Raw genomic sequence first — 20,864 nt, forward strand, 5'->3', positions numbered from 1 at the left:
TTTTCGAGCGGTGTACGGGACTTCCGATGTTCAAAAAGCAATATTATATGACTTCATGATTATTGACTCAATGTCAATTGACGTTATTTCTATCATTCACCACACTAAACTAGGTTACAGTGTCCATTTATTTCCAAACTGTGAAAATCATACTCACAAATAGATCTTCTAGCTAAGGGATATTATAGGTAAGAACGAGTATACTACATGTCGAGTCCTAGATCTCACATAATTTAGGAAATCGGAAAGTTGCCCGAGTGGCCTGCATAAAATTCCAAAATAGTATAGCAATCCCTCTCTATAATACCCTATTATACATAACCCCTTTCAAGGAACTCTAGATCTCTGTTGCTAGATTGCGTCAGCGTCAGCTTTCAGCTTCGCGAGGCTATAGGACTCGATGTTACATTTAGTCATTGTCCTTTCGATTAATTCGGTATATCCCTCATTTCAGGCGAACTTCCTTCCTTAATTGGCGTATATCTGCACTCTGTATGGGCATATACATGGGACCTCTTAAACGGGCGTGATTTTATAGCCCCCGCCATTTAGATTGTACATAGGCTATAGATCTTGGGTATGAATTGCCTTGCGGCATGGCCTTGTCCTTGGTGCGCGACTCCGCAGTCCTTACTAAGGACACGCCGATATATCCGAGTATATCTCAGCCTACCGAAGTATGAATAATCTTATAATAAAGTCAAGTATAGTTCCCATGAGTAAGTCGACTCCCTATCATATTATAAAATAACCGATTCATTATGATCGCTATATATTATGGTCGACCAGGCCCAAGAGCCTTTCTCTCATCATTGTCTACGGACGCCCATCGTTTGGCGACACGGCTATCCGAAGAAGTACAGAAAAGTTGCAAGAACGCCTACCGGTTTATATCAACACAGTTAACTACGTATTACCAAAGAGTCAAGTCGCATATCAAATCTGTTGAATGGGAGAAATGGATACGAAGGTGCTGTTGGGTAGCCTCCATACTCTGGACCGTGTCGATACTGGGCCTCTTTGCATTTCTTGGCCTATATGGTGCTCTATCATATAGGTTTGAGAGTGAAGATTCGGCATGCCGATCTGACGATACCTTTAATCCTATCATATCCGAGTATAATGCTTGGGCGATGTCAGGATTCTTCAAGATAAATCTAGGTTTCGGAAACCTAACATTTACGGAGGCAAAGGTGGTCGATATATTTTGGGACATAGTCAGATCTGAAGACTTTTCCTCTGCCATGACTATGGGCTAATATGCTTATAGATAATTGGCCGTGGATTGCAAGCATCCATGGCCTTCATGTCATGGCACGTTTTTACCATATACGTAACGACATTGATGGAGTTTACGCCCGTCACTTACGCAGTATTTTTCACTGTTTTTCTCCAGAATGAGCCTACACTTTATTCAACATTCAGTATCGTACGAGCCTTTATCTCACAACGTCGCCTGAGATCCCGAATTGCCATGGTCTTTATGATATGGAGTATGTCATTCCTTATGGTATGGCCGACAATTGTTGGTGCAATGACTGGTTATACGACAGTCATAGAAGCGCTCGTCTTAGATTACAAGGGTCATTACATTCCTTTCAAAGAATTTCAACCCATTGCATATGTCATCCATGATGGCTGGAGAGTCAATCTTACAGCAAACTATATCGTGTCTCTCTATGGTTCCGGCAAAACTGCTGAGAGTAAGTCCCACGATGTACTTCAATAATTCCTGTCTAGCTTACACAAATATCAGAGGAACCTATTGTCAATTTTTTGCATAACTCTTTCTGTGGCGCATGCGTATTTGGTACCATATCAGATTCAGGGGTCGATTGCTCTATACAGGAAGAAGCATCCAATTGTTCGTATCATCTCAGCGTCCTCATAGCTCCGATTGTAACTAACCTTGGAATATTTCGATTGGACATAGACGTGTCCAAGTATGGATTCTTCGGTCTTAATCATACGGCGTCCACATTTGGAAGAATAGAGATACCAAGTCCAGTTTTAAACATATCCGCCTTTTATATTAACCCTGTTGGGGAATTCTACGGATCCTCACAGTTCGGAAATCTATCGAATGCCGCCTTTGTTTATTCTAATCAAACATATCCCCTCACCTACGTGATAGAAAACGGAAGCTGCCAACCAACAGTGAATGTAAGTACGAAGTGGAATAGGTTCTATAAAATATTTAGATGCACTACTAACAAATCATACGTACAATCTAGCGCCTCAAATGGGGATTTTCATTTATACAAGTATTTTTCGCCCTCCTATTTTTGACCGTTTGGACGATTGGAACAAGCATATTATGGCATGAAGCTCGGTCAAACTTGTGTCTCCTAAGCCAAGCAGTTGTGCCCAAAGGTTGGCGGCCTATACTTATATTAGCTGAAAATATGAAAAAGGAAATGGGTAGGGCTGGGCTGGATGCTTGTTCTTTGACAGGCCAAGAACTCGAGGATGAGATCAAAACAAGGCTCAAAGGAGGGTCTGTCACTCTTAGATGAAGTATTAACCTTGAGAACATTAAATGTATAAATTTTACATTGAATGTGTGATATACTGGGTTCAGTGGTGTCATTCCTCGTGAACACGTTATCACAGATGTTCCCTACTTTGCAGCAATCGCCTTCGGAGACTCAAGAGCCAATATCTTTTTAGCCGCATGTTCGGCCGCTGCCACAATCATTGCAGAAGGGTTTCCTGTCATCATTCCGGGGAAGATGGATGCATCAACTACGAAGAGGTTATCCATCCCGTAAACCTTCGTGTTTGTGTCAACGACGGATGTGCCGTTATCAACTCGGCCATCATCCGTTCCCATCTTCGCAGTACCGACCCAATGATTTGAGCATCGAACTGCTGGAACCGCGGGTATCTTTCATGATATTAATTAGCAATTGAATAATCAAAAGGAGAGGAAAATGACATATCTTCGCGAGAAGACCGTTATACTCTTCCTAGGGGAGGACAATATGGTCCGTGTACTTAAAAAGGGGTAAAAGGATAAAAAGGGGCAAATATCTTACTGAGTCGACAAACTGCGCCGAAGTCTGATTAGACATCGGACGGACCCAGGTAAGATTCGAGATGGGCTCGAAATACTTGCGAACTCTTTCGAGCCCCTCGACAACAGCCGCCTTGTCGTTAGCTTCGCGGAGGTAAGGAGGGACGGATACGCGGGTGTTAAGTTGAGGTGTAATCACCATGCGTCCTCTCGATGTAGACCCAGTCCCAAGATATTGGGTTATAGTCATGGACGCTTTAGATGAAGTCAGCCAGAAATTCAAGATAGTGCTTGTGATGAACTAATTCCTTACTGTTCTTAGTCCCTTCTACTCGCGCTTGCCAGTGTAGATGTCGATCAATGCCATCGGGGCCGGGAATGATTTCCCAAAACTTCGGATGTTAGTCATATCGCCTCGCTCGACTGTCTAAGTAACTCACAATGGGACCTAGGTTAGGTGCCGCCTGCGCAAGTATCCCAGTTCGATTCCCTGCAATCGAGTCAGCACCATTTTCAAGGTTAAGGCCGAACTAGGTCATACGCAAATATATCTCCGTATCGCTCAATATCGGTTTGCTATACGCCGCATAGAAATCGTAGAAGACAACATCAGGATGGGCGATCTCGATATCAGTCTATAAATGGTATGGTTAGCTTGATCCCAAGGCAATCACAAATGGGGGCCAGTAACTTACCCCGACATGGTCGATCAGATTATACCCGACGGGAAGATTAATCCAAGAGTCCTCAGAAATCATCGTCGCCGCATCCAACGTCGAATTCCTCACAACATTCAGCTGATCCTTTGGCCCAATCCCACCTATCACCACTAAGTCAGCCACCCAAAACCTCTACCATCAAAAAAGAAGCAAAGCAAGAAGGCAGATCGAAAACCATACTCCTAAAAAGCAACTTCGCACTCCCAAACGCGCCCGCCGCCAAAACCACCCGTCCCGTCCCAGGCGTAACCTCAACCACACCCACATGCCCCGCCGCATTCCGCGAACACTCAACCTCGACCCCCGTCGCTCTTCCCCCCACCCTCAAAACCCTCCTCGCCGTCGTATTCATCCAAAGCGCAAACCCACTTCTGCGACTCGCATCCACCAAATACGTCGCCAGCGGGCCCCCCCTCTCCCCATTCGCGAACATATGCGTACTATGCCCAAAAGTGCGATCCTTCCTCTCAGGGTGCTCGTTCGGCACAATGAAGCTCCAACCACTTTTATTCAATCCCCCCGTCAACGCCTCGAATCCCTGCTGCAGATACAGTTTCCCGTCCGTGCTGGGGTGCGTAGTCCCCGGGATGCGCGCGAACACGCGCGCCGTGGCGGCCGCTACATCCGCGCTGTGCCAGCCCGCGGGCCAGCTACGGTCCCAGTCGTCGGGGTGCGGCTTCCACCATAGCCCGGAGTTAACCGCGACCCCGCCGCCGAGAACGCACCCGGCCATTTGGTCGACGTCCGTGCAGACTACGCCGCTTGGGTTATGCCAGATCTCGTTTGCGAGCCCGGGCACGTCGAAGCGGGTTAGGGTTGCGTTGGACAGCCATTGCGGCTTCATGGTCCCGCCCCAGATGCCCGTTGACGGCGGGCCTTTCTCGAGAAGGAGGACTGTGTGGCCGGCTTCTGAGAGACGGTCTGCTAGTGGGATGCCGCCGGCTCCGGAGCCGACGATGATGTAGTCCCATTTTTGGTGGGAGATGATATTAGAGCAGACTGGTGGTGCAAGTTTTATGTTCGCTCGGGCTGCACATGGTTGGGATACTAGGGGCGATGTTAGAGTGGTAGTAGGTCGCGCTTGAACGCAGGGCCTGGATATGCTTACGAAGCAATGCTGCAGTCGCAGCGGCGCTTAAGTATAGATTGCCATACATCTCCACCGAATAATCCTCGCGTGACCGAGAGTACCAAGGGCGGACAATATCGGATTCAAAGGGGAAGATACTAGTCTTAAAGACGAGAGTGAGGGCACTCTTTACCCGACATCATATAGGCGCGTCACCACCGCCAAGAACGGCGGATATGCCTAAGTCTCTCGCATCATGAAGCGCCGCTTCAAAGTAGCCTACACGATGTATTGGAGTATCTAGCGCGTTCGAGTACGCAACTGGTTCAGAGGGTAGAGATCTGCAATGCTCCCTTATTTACCACGCAATTAGCCGACGCATTATCATTAGACGCCTCATGGGACAGGGCTCGCGTACTTAGCCGCGAAATGAAAAACCTGGGGTAAGGCATGGCTATGCGGCTGGCCCGGGTTTCTGGAAGCTCGTTAACGGTCAGAAATTTAAGTGCCGACGGAATGGGAAAGTTGCGGTGGTGGTCAAGTCGTCATGACAGGGCAGCTCATGCAGGCCTCGTGAGGTTTCGGGCTTACGGCGATGTTCGAAGAAGGAAATTCTGGAAATATTAGAGAATTCCCGGTCAGCTCATTGTGTTATATGCAGAGAAGGCAATTAATGCAGTCAATAATAATATTATGGTTTGTGGGCGGAAAGGGGTTTGACTCAATCCTTAAGATGAAACCATATCATCCAGGCGGTCTAGCCATGGCCTACCTCCTGCTAGTATGTATGCATATCCATATATGTTTCCTTTACCTGGAAAGATAGAATCGGGTATTTTGATAAAGGTAATACTGAACTAGTTCATCCATACCAGTTAGTCAGCGATAGTGTACCCAGACAGAAAATCTACTCGTTATCAGGACAAGATTCTACGATGAAAAGGTCTTAGCTTCTATTCAGTCAAGCGAGCAACCCATCGCCCAGGAATCTTCTTACAAAATCATAGCCCCAGCACCTGCGGTATCTTTGAGTTTACGATCACTACTGCCACCGCCGCCGCCGCCCTTCCCACCTCCAGACTTTTTTGATCCACCGGTGCTATCTTTTCCAGTCTGTCGTAACAGGTTAACTAATAGAATAGGAATTCGGTACCCACATTGATTAGCTTACTCGGGGTTCGGACTGTTGTTTCAATCCCCAATGTCAATAGAGGTAACGTTTACTCGGCGTGATATGAGGTCACTTACGATTGCACCGGGCGCTTCAAATATGCCACCAGCGAGATCAACGTTTGGTAAAGCGTCAATACTACCAAGATCGAACCCTCTCTGTCCTTTCCCAGCTTTACTTTGGTCTTGCTGCTCAGAAAATGCCATATTCGTATTGCAGAGATAATATGGTGATGTCTTCTTAATTTTCTTTAAGGATCTTTCGAGTATGTTATAGGAGTGAGGTAAATGCTAAGCAACCAAACTATGTAAGAATATTTTTCCACATCGATATTTCATTTATCGTTTGTGGCAATAACACGTCATTCCACAACGAAGCTCCATTCATAAGACGTTGGACGCGATATAATTACGGCATGCCGCCGACGAACGTTTACGTCACATATACGCGATATGACCCCCTTTTCATGATTAGTCATCCGTGTAGTCAGGTAGACTTACCTAGTACCACAACCAACGTTTATCGAGATAGACCTTACTAAATATATTGATACCCATATTATAGATAAATTGGCTTTTATTGTCAACCAGAAGCTTCCTTCAATATATGCCAAGATTCGATATCGAACGCTTGCGTATGTAATATCCACATCTCGCTCCAAGACCATACTTCGGTCTTCACATCGGATGGTCCGTACCTAGGTATCCGTGTGTTCGGAGATTCTCGAGTATGCAACTCTCGTCTAGATGATAGGAGCTTCAGCGTGATTTTGGCCTGGCTTAATAGGTAGCAAAGCTTCATATTTCGTTCAGGGATAAATTGCTAGACAACAAGATGAGGGCCAAACACCGAATTTCACCGAGAACCCTCGTAGTGACGGGATGCGGTCTCTACAAGGCGCCGGAAAACTTGTGGTTTCCGTGATATATACTAGATAATAGATATATTACAGCAAATACCAAGCCATTCAAATCAGGGTTTAAGAAACTATGGGGAAGTAATCGCCCTTGGTGGGATATGCTTCATACCTGATTTACGACCCATTACCAAGATCTAGCCCTATGCAAGGCACTATTGCTAACAACATACTTACATATGAATTCGCCCTACCTAGTTCACCGCAATTGTACATTCGCTTATCTTGTCTGCTCATTGGTCGTCTTGGAAAGATCGTAGGTCTCAACGGTAGCCTAGTCGTTAGTCAAATGCAGGAGCGGGACTATGCGTTAGACCCGGCAATGGACCGGACCCATCGTGGAAGACTTCACGGGCTTCAGTATAGAGCCTTGTTTCCGCCGCGGCAGTTCCCGATCTCAGGTAGCTAAATGGCCAGGCAGGTGAGGAAGGGTTTCTTGCACACTTGGCAGGGAATTACGTATTCGAACTTCTAGTCGTGAACTGGAGGCTAGTATTGGTTCGGTGGTCAAGTCATAGTGGATTTCACTGCTTACATGATTCAATTGGGACATTCTCCCGAGGGGATTGTGGATTGTGGTATGGGTAATGGGTCGTTGATCATCATCATGTTCCCAAAATTTCACGGACTGTAAAAGGGTCCGATCGTCCGCAGCGGAAAAAATCTGGTCCCCGGCCTTAACCTCAAAATATCAGAATAGGATCGGATTAGCCGTAGTAGCTATAGGGGGTGTGCGTTAGTCATCCAATTTATGACAATATTCCAGATATGTGTAGTTCATTGGATACGAATGCATCGTGGGCTATGAGGAAATATAGATATATAAGATGGAATAGCTGGACTGTTTTCCTACCTACAAAGTCGAGGGTCAACATCTCAGCATCAATTCATTAAGAAACCGACATAGCAAAATGGCAGCCAACGTAATTCCCAAGGAGACAGTAATTCCCAAGGAGACAGTAATTATCGACAATGTGCTCCGTTATCCACCCTCGGGACTGAAAATCGTGATTGTCGGCTCTGGCCCAGCTGGTCTGCTTGCGGCAATCGAATGCTGGAGGAAAGGCCACGATGTTGAAGTTCTTGAGAAATCACCAACCTTCTCGTCTATCGGTGTGTATATCTCAGGTTGGCTCGAAGCCATTGGACGTTATATATGGCTGACATACGCATGATGAATAGGCGATATAGTTGGTATTGGTCCTTCGGCCTGGTCTACTCTCCATAATTATCCTAGCATGGCGAAAGAATATGTGGAAGTGGGTATTGATGCGTTAATGACGCCTTGCCATTTAGATGGCCGATACGCAATGGAGCCGTTCGAGTTTGAATACAACCGAGAAGGCGTTGCAGAACATGCTGCATATCCATTCCGAGCAGTAGGAATAAATGGACGCGCCGATCTTACAAGAATTCTCCTCAACCAATGCGAGAGGCTGGCTATTTCAGTTACGTATGGCGTATCTATCGTCGATTACGCAGAGGAGGACGGATTTGGTGTTGCTATCTCTGACGACGGGAAACGATACCAAGCCGACCTGATTGTTGCCGCAGATGGCATCGCATCTAAGTCATGTAAACTCATTCTTGGAGAACCTGTTCGTCCGGTTGGCACCGGCTATACAGTTTACCGTGCAGCTATGACATTGGCCGAGGTACGCGACTCACCACTGGTTAAACAGAACCTTGCGACATGTGAGCGACCAGAAGCACGACTGTATATTGGGCAAAACCGGCATATTGTCGTGGTTATCGACAAGCGTCTGGTTTCATTCGCCATCACACTTCCCAATGTAAGTTGCCTTGTGTCGCTGAACTTACTTCATATGGCTTATGATTGAATGATCTCTAGGAAACACGTGGCGTCGCACAGGAGTCTTGGTCGTCGACTATAAGCGCTGAGGAGCTGTTGGGCATGATTCCTGATGTGGAACATTTGGATCCCCTCGTGGTCGAATTAATCAATAATTTCCCCAATGACAGGATTGTAGCATGGAAGCTGTGTATGCGCAACCCCCAATCAAAATGGTCATCGGAGGGAGGTCATGTTGTTCAGGTTGGCGACAGTGCTCATAGCTTTATTCCAACATCTGCGAATGGCGCTACGATGGCACTTGAAGACGCTATTTCGTTAGCCGAATGTTTAAGACTCGGTGGGAAAAAGGATGTTGCCTTAGCCGTCAAGGTTCACCAGTTGTTGAGGTATACCGCGCAGTGAACCATCGCACCATCCTCTGACCAGTAGCTGACAACTAAAATAGGCATCAACGCACGACACTTATACAACGGGTAGGGTTATTGAACAGAGCCGCTTGGCATCAAAACCGAGCCGATAATATCTTGGGCGTTCGTAAGTTAATGCCCCAGGGGAAATGGATGTGGGGACACAAGCCTGAGCGGTACGTGATTGAGAATTTCCGTAAGGCACGCGAACATATCGAGACCGGTGCACCATTTGAGAACACCAACCTTCCCCCTGGCCATAAACTCGAACCTTGGACGCTAGAGGAGGAAGTTGAAAAGGAGAAATTGGGCCAAGTTTTCGATCTGTCAACAAACGGCGATTGGGGTGTTTGTTAAACCAGTCGCATCTTCAAGGACTCCAGAGCGTGAAAGTTCTTAATGTTCCTCCTCCCCGCTCAATCCATAACCATATAGAATAGATAGGTAGACTTCGTCAGAAAACAAACAAATTCGCTCCTTTTCAATTTCTGATGTCAAATTGCATATGATGATAGGTGAATTGCCTATTTCGACCCTATTCTGCGATGCAAGGTAAGCACGCGGGCGCTTCTTGTTCTCATTTTGGACGCTTTATATACCCCACACCCTCATCAGATGAGGGAAAATGAGAACACGGCTAACTCTCCTTGATTGTTGTAATTCAGGTTCATTGAGATCTTTGCCGTCGTGCGCAACTCCGAAGATGGTAGAAGAAAAGACTGACAGTGAACGCATCGTTGAAATCTCGCGTGGTAGTAAAGAAGGCAAGACGGTATGGCCATGCGACGAGAATACTGCGTATGTTCAGCTGGATATGCATGGCTTAGCATTGGTTCCTCAGCCTAGCAACTTTCGCGACGACCCTCTGGTATGTTGAGATATCTATTTCGTTCGATAATGCGCCTAAGGAGACAACTAAAACGCCACTTCTGTAGAATTGGCCCATCTGGCTGAAGTGGTTGGTTCTGCTCCAAGTGTCCTTCCTGGCCATGCTTGGTCCCTTCAACTCATCAGTGGTGAATCCGGCACTGGTTCCACTTGCGGCTCTCTTTAAGGTCCCCGTCGGGTCTGCACCCTTACAAACTACCACCACCATCATTTTGGCCGGCGTAGCGCCGTTGTTTTTCGCACCGTTGAGCAATATTTACGGACGACGGCCTGTCTATATGTTGTCGACCATCGTTGGTATCGTGGCCACTGTTGGGTCGGGCGTAGCAACCAGTTGGGCGGGGCTGATTATCGGCCGCGTCTTCAGTGGTATTGGTACGGGGGCCGGGATGGCACTTGGTGCGGCAACTGTTAACGACATGTTTTTCTTGCATGAGGTTAGTACCGGTGCCAATAAGAGCACAAGTTCTGATTCAATATAATCGGACTAATGCGTGATTCAAGAGAGGAACCAAGATGGGTGTCTGGACCGTCTTCCTCAACAATGGAGCCCACGCGGGCCCTATAATTGGGGGATACCTCGCGCAAAAAGCTGGCGTTCGCTGGTGCTATTACCTTCCTGCTATCGTCAACTCCGTTGCTTTCGTGATCATGTTGTTCGCGCTGCCAGAAACGTTATTCTCCCGGTCTAAGGAGAATCTCGCCAGGCACAAGGAGCGCACCTATCCACAAATGCTTTTTAGCTTCAGCCGGAACGCGTTGCTTGATAGGAGGCTGCATATTCGGGATCTCGTACGGCCGTTTGAGATGCTCAAGTATCCATCCATTTCGCTAACTTTCATATACTATATTGTCTCATTTTGCTTCTCATCCATCCTGCCAGCGGTTACAGTAGCGATTCTCTTCACCAACATATATCACTTTCAGAGTGGTGTCATTGGTTTGATGCTTGGTCTTCCCCTTCTCATCGGCTCTATGCTCGGTGAGATCATGTCGGGACCGTTCTCAGACTGGGTTGTGCACCGGTATGCCGAGCGCCACGGTGGCAAAAGAAAGCCAGAAGCCCGTCTCATCGCCTCGTTGGGAAGTATGCTACTATGCCCCGCTGGTATCATCATCTATGGCGTCTGTCTTCAGCGGCGGACTCATTGGATTGGACCCGTGATGGGAATGGCCATTGCCAGCTTTGGCTTGCAGTTAGTGACTACCGTGAGCTATACATACTGTAGCGATTGTTATAAGCCACAGTCGGCCGAGATTGGCAGCCTCTATAATTTTGGACGCCAGACATTTGCATTCCCGATAGGGTTCTATGCGTAAGTCAACCCAGTCCATATGTCGAGGCGTTTTGATTTGCATCCGCAAGATCCGGTCTCTGCTACGCTTGATGCCATTGCTGATCCTAGATAACTCTGCAGGCTACCCTTCGCAAATCGGATAGGAGTCCAGTGGGCTTGGATAACGCTCGCTTTAATTACAGCCTTAACATCGATCGGTATAATTGTCCTAATGTTCAAGGGAGAGCAGTGGAGGAAGAGGTTGGGAAAGCCGCAGTTCCATACGGACATTTAAATGTTCCATGAAAGTGCGTCATAGAGCGGCACGGATTTAGTGGCTTTCGCCGGGTGCCTCCGCCTCCTAGTGGGACAGTATAAGATATTGAGCTCTTGACCAGGGACCTAAACTCACTCTTACAAGACATAAAAGTAGAAAATTTGAAGAATAAATATCCATTGGTCTTACAAATCATATGTAAAATTATAGAATCTGTACTCCGGTAGTTTCTTTTAACTTCAACCCCCAAAGCTAAAAAGCGTCCCCGTAAACGTCACAACATGATTGGTCCAAAATCTCCGACGGAAAGCGCCGAACCAGTCAAACGGCCCGCATCCAAACCTCCAAAAAATTCACAAATCGAGAAAGCTTCAGCAAGCTTCTATCAGCCTTCAGAGAAAAAGGCAGCAAAACCGGAGTCAGGCACACATACTGCCAACCAATTCCCCCCACGATGGCATCCACGCGCCTCGCCGCACCGCCAACATGTCTCTCCTGTCTCCGACGTCTCGCCCTCCCCTCACTGCCCCTCGCGCAGCAGCAGACCCGAGGCGTTAAGATGACAAAAGCCGAGGAGGAAGACACACAAGGCATCCCCGTACGCCTCCTCCACGACATGCCCGGGTTCGGTGCTAAAGGTATGCTCTCCCCGATCCCTCCACCCTCCACCCCCTCCTTCCAGCCCTTCCAACTAACCCCCCCTCAACAGACGCCATAATCCGCGTAACACCCGGCCGCATGCGCAACCAATGGTTCCCCAAAGGCCAAGCCGAATACATGACAAAAAAGCGATTCCAAGAACTCCAACTATCCGCCGCCTCGATCGGCACACGTGACCGCACCTACGGCTCGCGAACCATCGTCGACGAAGGGGAGACGAGCCAAGCCGAGCGGCGGCAGAAGTGGTTAGAGAAAAAACGCAACACCGCAAAGAAGGACGTAATAGCGTTAGCGGTAAGCCCCAGTTCCCCCTCACGACGTAACCATCATAAAAGCATGATACTAACATAACCAACCCCAAAAAGCCCGACGAATCCCTCGCCCTGCTCAAAGAACACATCCCCAAGACCCTAACCTTCACGCGCAAACCAATCCAGCCCGCGGCCCCGGCCCCAACCGAAGCCGAGCCCGCGCCGCAGCGATCCCCGTCCCTCGCGCACCACGCCGTGACATCGACCTCCGCCAACGTGCCGGAGCCAGAGCCGCTAGAGCCGGCCGCGGTATCCATTTTCGGATCTGTTTCCACTACCGACATCCTCACGGTTATCAAGGAGAAGTTACTGGCGTCCGACCCGGTGAACGGAGGACGTGTGGCGCTTGAGGCGAGTGGAATCACGATTGCGGGATTGGAGGAGGGCGAGGACCGGATTAAACACCTTGGCACTTTCAAGGTATCGGTGTTGGTGGCGGCGAAGCTCGAGCCTGTCAAGCTTAATGTCAAGGTGGTTGCTGAGGAGTAGGCGGTTTGGCGAGAAGGGCGTATTAGTCGCTAGGCTATAGGGAACCCCTTTTACCGATTTGAGGGGCAGAACGTGCGGCAGTAAGCTGCTACATCACGTAGTGCCTATGAAAGACGGCACTGATGCATGTATGATTTACCTGCCTAGGTGCTCAGGCACCGAGGTAACGAGGCAGCTAGGTTGAAACCAAATGTGTACATAAAACAGCACATCTGATGTGGATTGTCATACATATCAACATGTACAACTACCTATTGACCAACCTCTCCGCGAATCATTCATCAGCCACATACATACATACACATCTCAATAACAACACATGAAGAAACTGCTAAGCTCATAATGCAGAATACGTATATAATCTCAACTCTCACCGAAATAGGTACAAACACAAAGGAGACGGGATGTGGGCTTAGCATGAGTCTGAGTCACTGCTCGGGTATTGTTTTTCATTCCTATCTCCAACACAGCAATTTCCCCCTAGTTCATCCGATTGTCGAAGTAAATAATAAAACCCATCCGATCACCCAAGGGAATCTATCCTAGCACACTTCCAGAAATCCACAGAAACAAGGCACAACCAAACCGCCATACGCCGGCGCTGTGCCTAATGATAAGACATACGAAAACGAAAATATTAATCTATGCTATGTAATTCATACTGACCGCGACGTGACTCTTCCATCCAGTTGGATGGGTAGTATACTTCTGTATTCATTTAGGTGCGGATGATAGGTGGGTGTTTGTATCTAGACTGCGTCGAGAGGCTAAAGCAAAAGAATTCACTTCCCAGGATAGCTGACATCCAGGTTCCAAAGTGAATCCCATACAACACTTCTTCTAGCAGGGCTTGTTGGGCTTTCGATAGACGCAGTACTCATTTGTCTGCGAAGTTGAGAGTGCTGTAATCGTTACTGCTGGGAGTGTGTTCGCGGCTGTGTCGGCGGCCTTTGTGGGCTTATATTTATATTCGAATTGTTGTCGTCTTCCCGCCGGGGCTAGATCCCATCAGCGACCATGTCTCATGGATCAACGAGTATGTTATTTGTCGTGTCGCACCTCGCTTTGCTCGCCGTTATCCGCGGCTGCCTGTTTGTCACCTGCAACTTGTTGCGTCCCGCTCGGCCCTGCGACTTCCTGCCCTACTGTCGGGCTCGTGATGCTATTCGTCTCACTGGCCAGCGCACTGCCCTTCCCGGCGCCGCCTCCTCCAGCAAACGGCAGGGCTTTCTTAGAACCCGAACTACTACGTCTGCTCTCGAGGCTCTTGCTGAGAGTTCTGCTGACGCCCTCAATTCCACCATTAGGGCCGAGTTTGGATTTACCTTTACTCGAACGAACATGCTGGTGCATGTCGGCGACAGCTGCAACGTTATTCGCAGCCACTGTAGATCTCCCAGGCCCGGGTGTAGCGGGGGCGCCAGGTTTATCCTCGTGTGCGTCAATCATCCACCAACGCAAACCATCCGACAAATCAAACGGATTATCGTTTTCATCGCCTGTGTTGATCGAGTCGGTTTCCGTCTCCGATGGGGGGGCAGCGGACTGTAAGCTCTTAGACAAATCGACTACACGCTCTTGAATACGAGTTATGCGAGCTACGAGCCACTCACGAGTGCGCAAGCGATGGCCTTCTTGCTCGCGCAGGAAGAAATGAGGACATCCATAATTAAAAGCGGCCCAGGCGCCGGTTGTCTGGTTACGGGTAGGAAGAAACAAGGCCAAGTCGCCCTCTTTAAACTGTCTAAAGGCAATCTTGTCGCGGGCTTCTTTAGCAAGGTCGTGTGCCCGTTCTCGGTAATTACGGGCGTCCCGTGTCATCTTTCGAGCCGTATGCTCGATTTCTTTCACGCGTCGATACATTATCTCGGAAAAGGCATCGATATCGAAGTTGCCTGGGCCGGCCATGAACGCTTGGTACTGTTCATCTTCGGCGTTCGAGTCCTCGGCGTTCATCCAGTAGAGTAACTTCAGGTCAGCACTGTCCGCAAGAGGGTTGCTTATTAATGAGACAGATCGGCGTATAGAAGACCCAGGATCCGAAGAATCGTTAGGGTTGTGAGAAGTGCGTTCCGATCGTGGAATCTTTACGATGGCCATAGATCCATCCTTTCGCGCTACAGAGAATCCAAGACGTTCGAGGAGCCTGCAGAGCCTCTCGTTTTGCGTATATAGCCGCTGAGTAAGATCTTTGGTGCGAACATTACGCGTTTCGGACCGGCTGTTAAGGGTCTCCAGCATGGTATCGGATGACTGTAACTTCTCCTGGAACATTCGGACTTCCTCTTCGAGACTGCCTACTTGGGATTGTTTCGATGCTAATTGTTCAGTTAGCTCCGCGACTCGCATCTCCTCGTCTTCTAATTTCTTCCGCAATGTCTCCGATCCCGTTTCCCCTTCGGTCATCTGGAGTCGTAGCTGGTTGAGCTGCTCTCGCGCAACATTAACCTCCTTTTCGAGAGTAGAACTTCTAGTCTTCTCCTTATCCAAATTCTCACGAAGATGTATCGAACCCATTTGTTCGCTAGAGAGCTTCTCCTTCGTAATATGTAACTCGGACTTAACCTCCTTGGCAGTGCCCTGGGCAATTTCAAAATCAGCTTTCACTAAAGACAGATCTTGCTCGAGGGATTTGAACTTTGCCAGTACATCGCTAGATTTTGTCGCAACAGCATCCAGGAGATCGGCGAGGTCTTGAGGAGGCTCTTCCGTTGGAGATAACTGCCCATGAAGCTCTCTAAGCGAGCGAGCATGTGTCTCGTTGTTTTCGTTGAAAGTGTCGGCTCGCTTGTTAAGGTCTCGGATCTTCTCACGTGCTTCTTTCAATTCTCTCTCTAGGGAGACGTTGCGTTCTCTTTGAACTCGGGCCTCGTTACGTAAAAATTCGAGTTGGCCCTGAGTCTTCAGAGCATCATCCTTCTTCTCTCTTGTGAGACGCTCGACTTCTACCTCCAAAGATTGAAGCTTCTCATCGTGCGTGATCTTCTCGTTTTCCCTAGATTCGCCAAAGTGTTCGATTTGATCTTCAGTCTCTTCAATGTGATCCTTCAAGGCTTTAATTTCATCTTCCAACGACTTCCGTTCCAACATAAACTCTCTTTTCAGGGCCTCCATATTCCCTAAGAGATCTTGCTTCATTGAATTAGCTTCGTCTATTCGACCCTTCATGTGTTCGATTGTATTTGCTTCCTTCTCCAAAATTGCAGATCGTTCTTTTTGAGCATTCAGGTCTCCCTCCAGCTGCGAGATACGATTAAATAGAGCCTCGTTATTCTCCAACGCTATGGATCGACGACGATCATTAGGTGCACGAGTCGTTTTGACGGAGTCGGTGGAATCATTCTGCTGCGGCTGGAAGAGATTCCCCAAAGGTGACGGCCTCGATGCTTGGGTTTGGCGATGCAATAGATCTTCTAGCCGACGGACTCGGCTCTCCGCAGTCCTTAGCTTACCTTCCAACTTAGACTTATCGCCTTGCAGGCTTCTGAGTAGATCGTCATCTCCGCGGATGAGTAGACCGCTTCGTCCGAGAGCTGCTTCGTGAACGCTTCCATTTTTAAAAGCCTTCAGCCGCTTTGACTGCTGCTTAGTTGGATTGGTGAGTTCATTCAGCAGTTTGGTAATATCTCCTAGGACCCCTGCATCTGCATTATGGCGTCTTAAAACCGTCAAAAAGTCGTCGAGCTCTTGCTTTGTCATCTGGGGCCAGAATTCGTCGTCGCCGCGAAGGTTCACTTCAAATCCAAGGACGCTGCTTTCGGTCTTTTCAGGGCCGTACGTGCTTCCAACCATCTTATGCCACTTCTTGCGTCTCTTTAATTCCTCGTCCTGGAAAACAGCCATCTCATTAAGCAACGTCGAAGAATCGACTTTTACCTTTTCCGACCATTCCCTTCGCCGTACAGCCTCGGCGATAAAAGATGCATACATATAAGGAAGTTGTTGGATGAGACGAAGATAGTCGAAGGTGGTCATTTCCTCCTCTCCCTGATTGATTGCATTTATCTGAGTCTTGACACTATGATGTAGACTAGTTATCTCAGCAATTCTTCGCATGAAGGTTAGTGAAGTTGCAGCAATCTCGTTGCGTGCCTGGGTAGCATAGCGAATCATCTCATCCATTTCCGAGGCTCGATTTTGGATACTAGGTAAAAGCTGTTTTGTGTGATTGACGGCAGTCTTCGAGACCTGCGCAACATCTTTGCTTTGATTGGTGTAGGATAGGGTGGTCTGGTAGTCTGTATCGACCTTTCTTGCAACTGCTTCGATGTCTTCTAACAATTGGGCACAGTCGTTGCTATGCTGCATCACTGACCGATCTAAGAGTTTATTAAACTCTTGGAACAATTCTTCACTACCGCCAAACATCTTCTCAACAACCTTGTCCAACTCGGAGATCTTGCTGTTAAACTTTCGCAAGGATGTAGCAGCGAGCTTTCCAGCTTTACGTGTAGGTTCGGGGTCGATGAGGTCTTCGAGTGTCGCCTGGCGAGTCTTCCGGACATCCTGGCCGGTCATAAAACGCACCATCGCTGGCGAGATGGTGATACTCCGTGCTAATTCAAGATAATGCTCCCAGTTAGAAGCCAAGTTGGCATATTCATCCTGAGTTGGAGTTGCCCATTTCTTCAGCTCGGCATGCTTTGGATATATCGGTTTGACGGCTGTGTCAAGATTTGCTACGGCGGCATCGAGGCATTTTAGCACGACATCTATTTCGTTATACCGTTCTTGCGCCACACCGGCCATGCTACGGCAGTCTTCAACCACCATCAAGGCCCAGTCGCGTCGCCTCTTGAATAGATCCTGCCATGATTGCAGCGAGTGTGAGTTTTCGATCGAGTTCGGGGCTTGGGATATAGTATATCGTTTGGGTACGGGTAACTCGGAGATAAGAGAGTTCGAGGTGCCGGGGGATGAAGCTTGAGTTATTCTAATGTCGTAAACGTATACCTCTCTCTAAGAAATGTTAGCTGTCATTTATATTTATTGCATCATCTCAACCAAGGACGATTTAAACGAACCTCTGTTTGTATGGTCTGGATCTTGACCGTCTTCCCTTGCGATGTAAGTGCAACAATATTTTGGACGGGTATAGAACTCTGCCGAGCAACCCATCCCTTGAAATCATCTAAGCTATAGGAAATATTAGTTTTTGATTACAATATGCAGGCTTGGTAGGTCGCATATGTTGAGTCATAGATAGGAGTGGCGAGAAGGTAGCGGAATACACAGTACGTACGATGAGAGTTGAGAAATGTCGACCTGCAGGCGCTGGCCCGTGTGGGCTATCAACACCTGCGTCTGCGTCGCCATGGTATATACAGTCCATCCCCTGAAAGAATGAAAGAGGATGATGGGACGACAGGTACAAACCAGGCGAGAAGTATCGCAAAGGGTGTGACCTCGGAATCCCAGCGACGATGAGCCTTCTCAAGGGCTAATGATACTGTAAATGTGTGTTGAGAAGGAAGCTTTATCTATCGGAGCTCGAAATGTCAGCTGGCAGGCAGTCAGGCGCTGCTTTCCACACATGGGCACCTTCTAATTTGTGTTGCTTTCGTCACAACAGACCCACAAGTTGGGTGCCGAGTTGGTTGTGCTCGGACCACTCTTTAAAAGAGGACAGGGACCCGATGAGCTTATTATGTAATAATGATGATCTCTTCATTAAGATCAGATAGAATCGACTCATCAATCATCAAATTCTAACTAAATGGATTGAATATAGTGGAAATATTACAGTTTGCCATAAAATCTCTCAAATCGTACCTACCCAAAAGACGAGCAACTTTTAAATAGGACGTAGCAGGTACTATCAGTCAGAAGAACCGACTATGAAGATCTCCTAGTTACCGCGATCTCAGGGCTCCTATCCATTGGTTAATAAGCCACAATATCTAACTGACTGAGCCACACCTCTTAAACCCGATTCACCAGCACGCCTCATCATGATCCCGCAAGCCGTGGCACATGGGAAACTTGCATAGACTTTGGATAAAGCCCCGTTTCATCAGTTTCTGATGTGAACTTTTCACATAGATTTCTTTTGTGACCGAGAGGTAATTTGTCACGGCAATGGCGGATGGAACTGCCACAGAGGTCGCGACGCCACTTCTATTGTCCCACGATGAGAAGCGAATCCTAGAATTACACGATCGTCTTCAGCAGGTCCAATTAGAAATCGCCTTGTTGACAGCTCAGAAGAATTACAACCCGAGTCAGTAAATTTTATGTTGGTTCTACAGTTGCATCTCCGTCTGACAATTACTCCAGACACAAGTACGTCCTCGAAAAATGGAAGTATAGAAGCAGCCCAGAAGGCTCTTCTCGATTCTAGGTCTAAATACGTGTTGCGGAACCAGGTGGTGGAAAGCGTTGTGGCTGCCAATCCAATTCTACAGGCAGTCCACAATGGAACGAAGGCATCACCCATAGAAAGGTAGGGATCACGAACACGTTTTCCGGGCTTCTCGCTCTTCTTTTTACATTCTAACCCATGGGTCCTTCATAGGGATTTGCTTCCCGCCTTGGAACAGCGCGATCAGTCGTCTTCAATATTGTCGCAACAGTCTACAGAGTTACGGGGTTTACTAGATGAGATCACCAACGTAGAAAGCGAAAGCCTGCGTCTTGGCCGCGAAAATGTGGATCTGGCGGCGAAGCTGCTCGATCTTGCCGAGCAGACGGATCGGGACAAGGCGGAGGCTATCAACATGGTCCCGGAGCGGGCGGCCGAGATCTCGCGCCTCGAAGACCAAGTCAAGCTGAGTAGACAGAGGTGGAGGGTCTTGAAAGGCACTGCGAGCGCGGTGGTTGCCGGGAGCGGAGTTGATTGGTCTAGGGATGCTGAGCTGAGGGATATAGTACTCGATCCTGAAAATGACGACGAAGTATGACCGAGAAAGGACAGCTGAAAAGTCTGTAAAATAAGATGGAAAGAAATAGTTGTTCAATGATACCCATGAGCAATAGCATTACTAATATGTACGCCCTTCTTACCTCCACGTAATATAGGACTCCCCGTAAGCGCTGTAGTGTTGCCTATACCTAGTAATAATCTCGTCACATGTTAGCAGCTCCGCCGTTTATTGAGTACTCTATAGGTACTCAGTACTGTATCATTCTCTCATTACCCTTATCTAGACCCGGACTGGCGGCGAGAGATCTTCATCACATAAAGCTGCTGCATCCGTTCCTGATTTGATAGGGCTTAGCGTGACTTGTCTTGGCCGAAGCTGGTCTAAATCACGTGAAAATGCTTCTATTTTGGGATTCTAGAAGCAGCGTGTAGGTCTATCTCATGCAGGCTTCATGCTCACGCATTGATATGGCTTTATGGCGTGGAGGGGGGGGTCGTAACTCCGGTACCCCTCCCAGTAGCACATCAGACTTCCTAGTATCATCCAAGCTCTCATGCTATTGCTCAGGAGGGTTCCAATGAGAAAAAGCAGGGTGATTGTGCAAAACAATCCATCCTATGCCTTAAATAGTCGTTTAGATCAATAAGCGCTTGATGGGTAATACAGTATATCGCGCGTGGTGTAAACATAATGGCGCTTCAGATCACCGAGGTAGCTTGTGCTACTAATTAGTCGTGCCAGGACTGTGATAATCAGGGACTAGAGTTAACTAAAATATTTTGCCTCTGCCGGAGTCAAATCTGTTTTGCCATATGGACCTATTGGACCCATGGTGTGTTTGATAGTGGGGAACACTCGAAGAGGTCATCATCGTTACGCTAATGAAGACTGTAATCAATGTGGAAAGCGGGCTACGCGGGAGCACAGTGTATCATGCACATGGGTCCATTTTGTGAGCGCCTCTTTTTGGTGTAGCGTGTGGTTA

General features: G+C 48.0%; 7 protein-coding genes across 7 annotated transcripts; 5 read left to right on the forward strand and 2 right to left on the reverse strand.

Moving 5' to 3' along the window:
* Nucleotides 1–329: 329 nt before the first annotated feature.
* On the forward strand, nt 330–2,624 carry GGS22DRAFT_153679 (uncharacterized protein). The gene is made up of 5 exons (XM_047959897.1): nt 330–1,217; nt 1,271–1,703; nt 1,757–1,864; nt 1,934–2,163; nt 2,235–2,624. The coding sequence occupies exons 1-5, from the start codon at nt 762–764 to the stop codon at nt 2,514–2,516; spliced, it is 1,509 nt and encodes a 502-aa protein (XP_047823179.1). The 5' UTR covers nt 330–761; the 3' UTR covers nt 2,517–2,624.
* Nucleotides 2,621–6,181, reverse strand: GGS22DRAFT_184925 (putative cellobiose dehydrogenase; the record flags this gene model as incomplete). The annotated part of the gene is made up of 11 exons (XM_047964244.1): nt 2,621–2,887; nt 3,039–3,271; nt 3,330–3,408; nt 3,457–3,506; nt 3,558–3,651; nt 3,712–3,836; nt 3,916–4,782; nt 4,844–4,962; nt 5,802–5,917; nt 5,976–5,987; nt 6,053–6,181. The coding sequence occupies 11 exons, from the start codon at nt 6,179–6,181 to the stop codon at nt 2,621–2,623; spliced, it is 2,091 nt and encodes a 696-aa protein (XP_047823180.1).
* Nucleotides 6,182–7,802: 1,621 nt separating this feature from the next.
* Nucleotides 7,803–9,471, forward strand: GGS22DRAFT_184926 (uncharacterized protein; the record flags this gene model as incomplete). Its single annotated transcript, XM_047964245.1, has 4 exons — nt 7,803–8,004; nt 8,074–8,684; nt 8,744–9,093; nt 9,153–9,471. 4 exons carry the CDS (start codon nt 7,803–7,805, stop codon nt 9,469–9,471), a joined length of 1,482 nt encoding a protein of 493 aa, XP_047823181.1.
* Nucleotides 9,472–9,817: 346 nt separating this feature from the next.
* On the forward strand, nt 9,818–11,574 carry GGS22DRAFT_184927 (major facilitator superfamily domain-containing protein; the record flags this gene model as incomplete). The annotated part of the gene is made up of 4 exons (XM_047964246.1): nt 9,818–9,982; nt 10,050–10,439; nt 10,507–11,318; nt 11,421–11,574. The coding sequence occupies 4 exons, from the start codon at nt 9,818–9,820 to the stop codon at nt 11,572–11,574; spliced, it is 1,521 nt and encodes a 506-aa protein (XP_047823182.1).
* Nucleotides 11,575–11,933: 359 nt separating this feature from the next.
* On the forward strand, nt 11,934–13,187 carry GGS22DRAFT_70132 (uncharacterized protein). Its single transcript, XM_047967850.1, has 3 exons — nt 11,934–12,194; nt 12,266–12,510; nt 12,582–13,187. The coding sequence occupies exons 1-3, from the start codon at nt 12,011–12,013 to the stop codon at nt 13,014–13,016; spliced, it is 864 nt and encodes a 287-aa protein (XP_047823183.1). The 5' UTR covers nt 11,934–12,010; the 3' UTR covers nt 13,017–13,187.
* Nucleotides 13,188–13,798: 611 nt separating this feature from the next.
* Nucleotides 13,799–18,332, reverse strand: GGS22DRAFT_177844 (autophagy-related protein 11-domain-containing protein; the record flags this gene model as incomplete). Its single annotated transcript, XM_047963543.1, has 11 exons — nt 13,799–13,901; nt 13,932–14,014; nt 14,076–15,015; nt 15,049–15,237; nt 15,271–15,448; nt 15,485–15,540; nt 15,571–15,653; nt 15,687–15,848; nt 15,879–17,975; nt 18,041–18,152; nt 18,259–18,332. The coding sequence occupies 11 exons, from the start codon at nt 18,330–18,332 to the stop codon at nt 13,799–13,801; spliced, it is 4,077 nt and encodes a 1,358-aa protein (XP_047823184.1).
* Nucleotides 18,333–18,985: 653 nt separating this feature from the next.
* On the forward strand, nt 18,986–19,990 carry GGS22DRAFT_153689 (centromere protein H (CENP-H)-domain-containing protein). The gene is made up of 3 exons (XM_047959898.1): nt 18,986–19,236; nt 19,293–19,458; nt 19,531–19,990. The coding sequence occupies exons 1-3, from the start codon at nt 19,095–19,097 to the stop codon at nt 19,913–19,915; spliced, it is 693 nt and encodes a 230-aa protein (XP_047823185.1). The 5' UTR covers nt 18,986–19,094; the 3' UTR covers nt 19,916–19,990.
* Nucleotides 19,991–20,864: the final 874 nt, after the last annotated feature.

The sequence above is a fragment of the Annulohypoxylon maeteangense genome, assembly GCF_022496945.1.
Source record: "Annulohypoxylon maeteangense strain CBS 123835 unplaced genomic scaffold GGS22scaffold_2, whole genome shotgun sequence".
NCBI lineage: Eukaryota > Fungi > Ascomycota > Sordariomycetes > Xylariales > Hypoxylaceae > Annulohypoxylon > Annulohypoxylon maeteangense.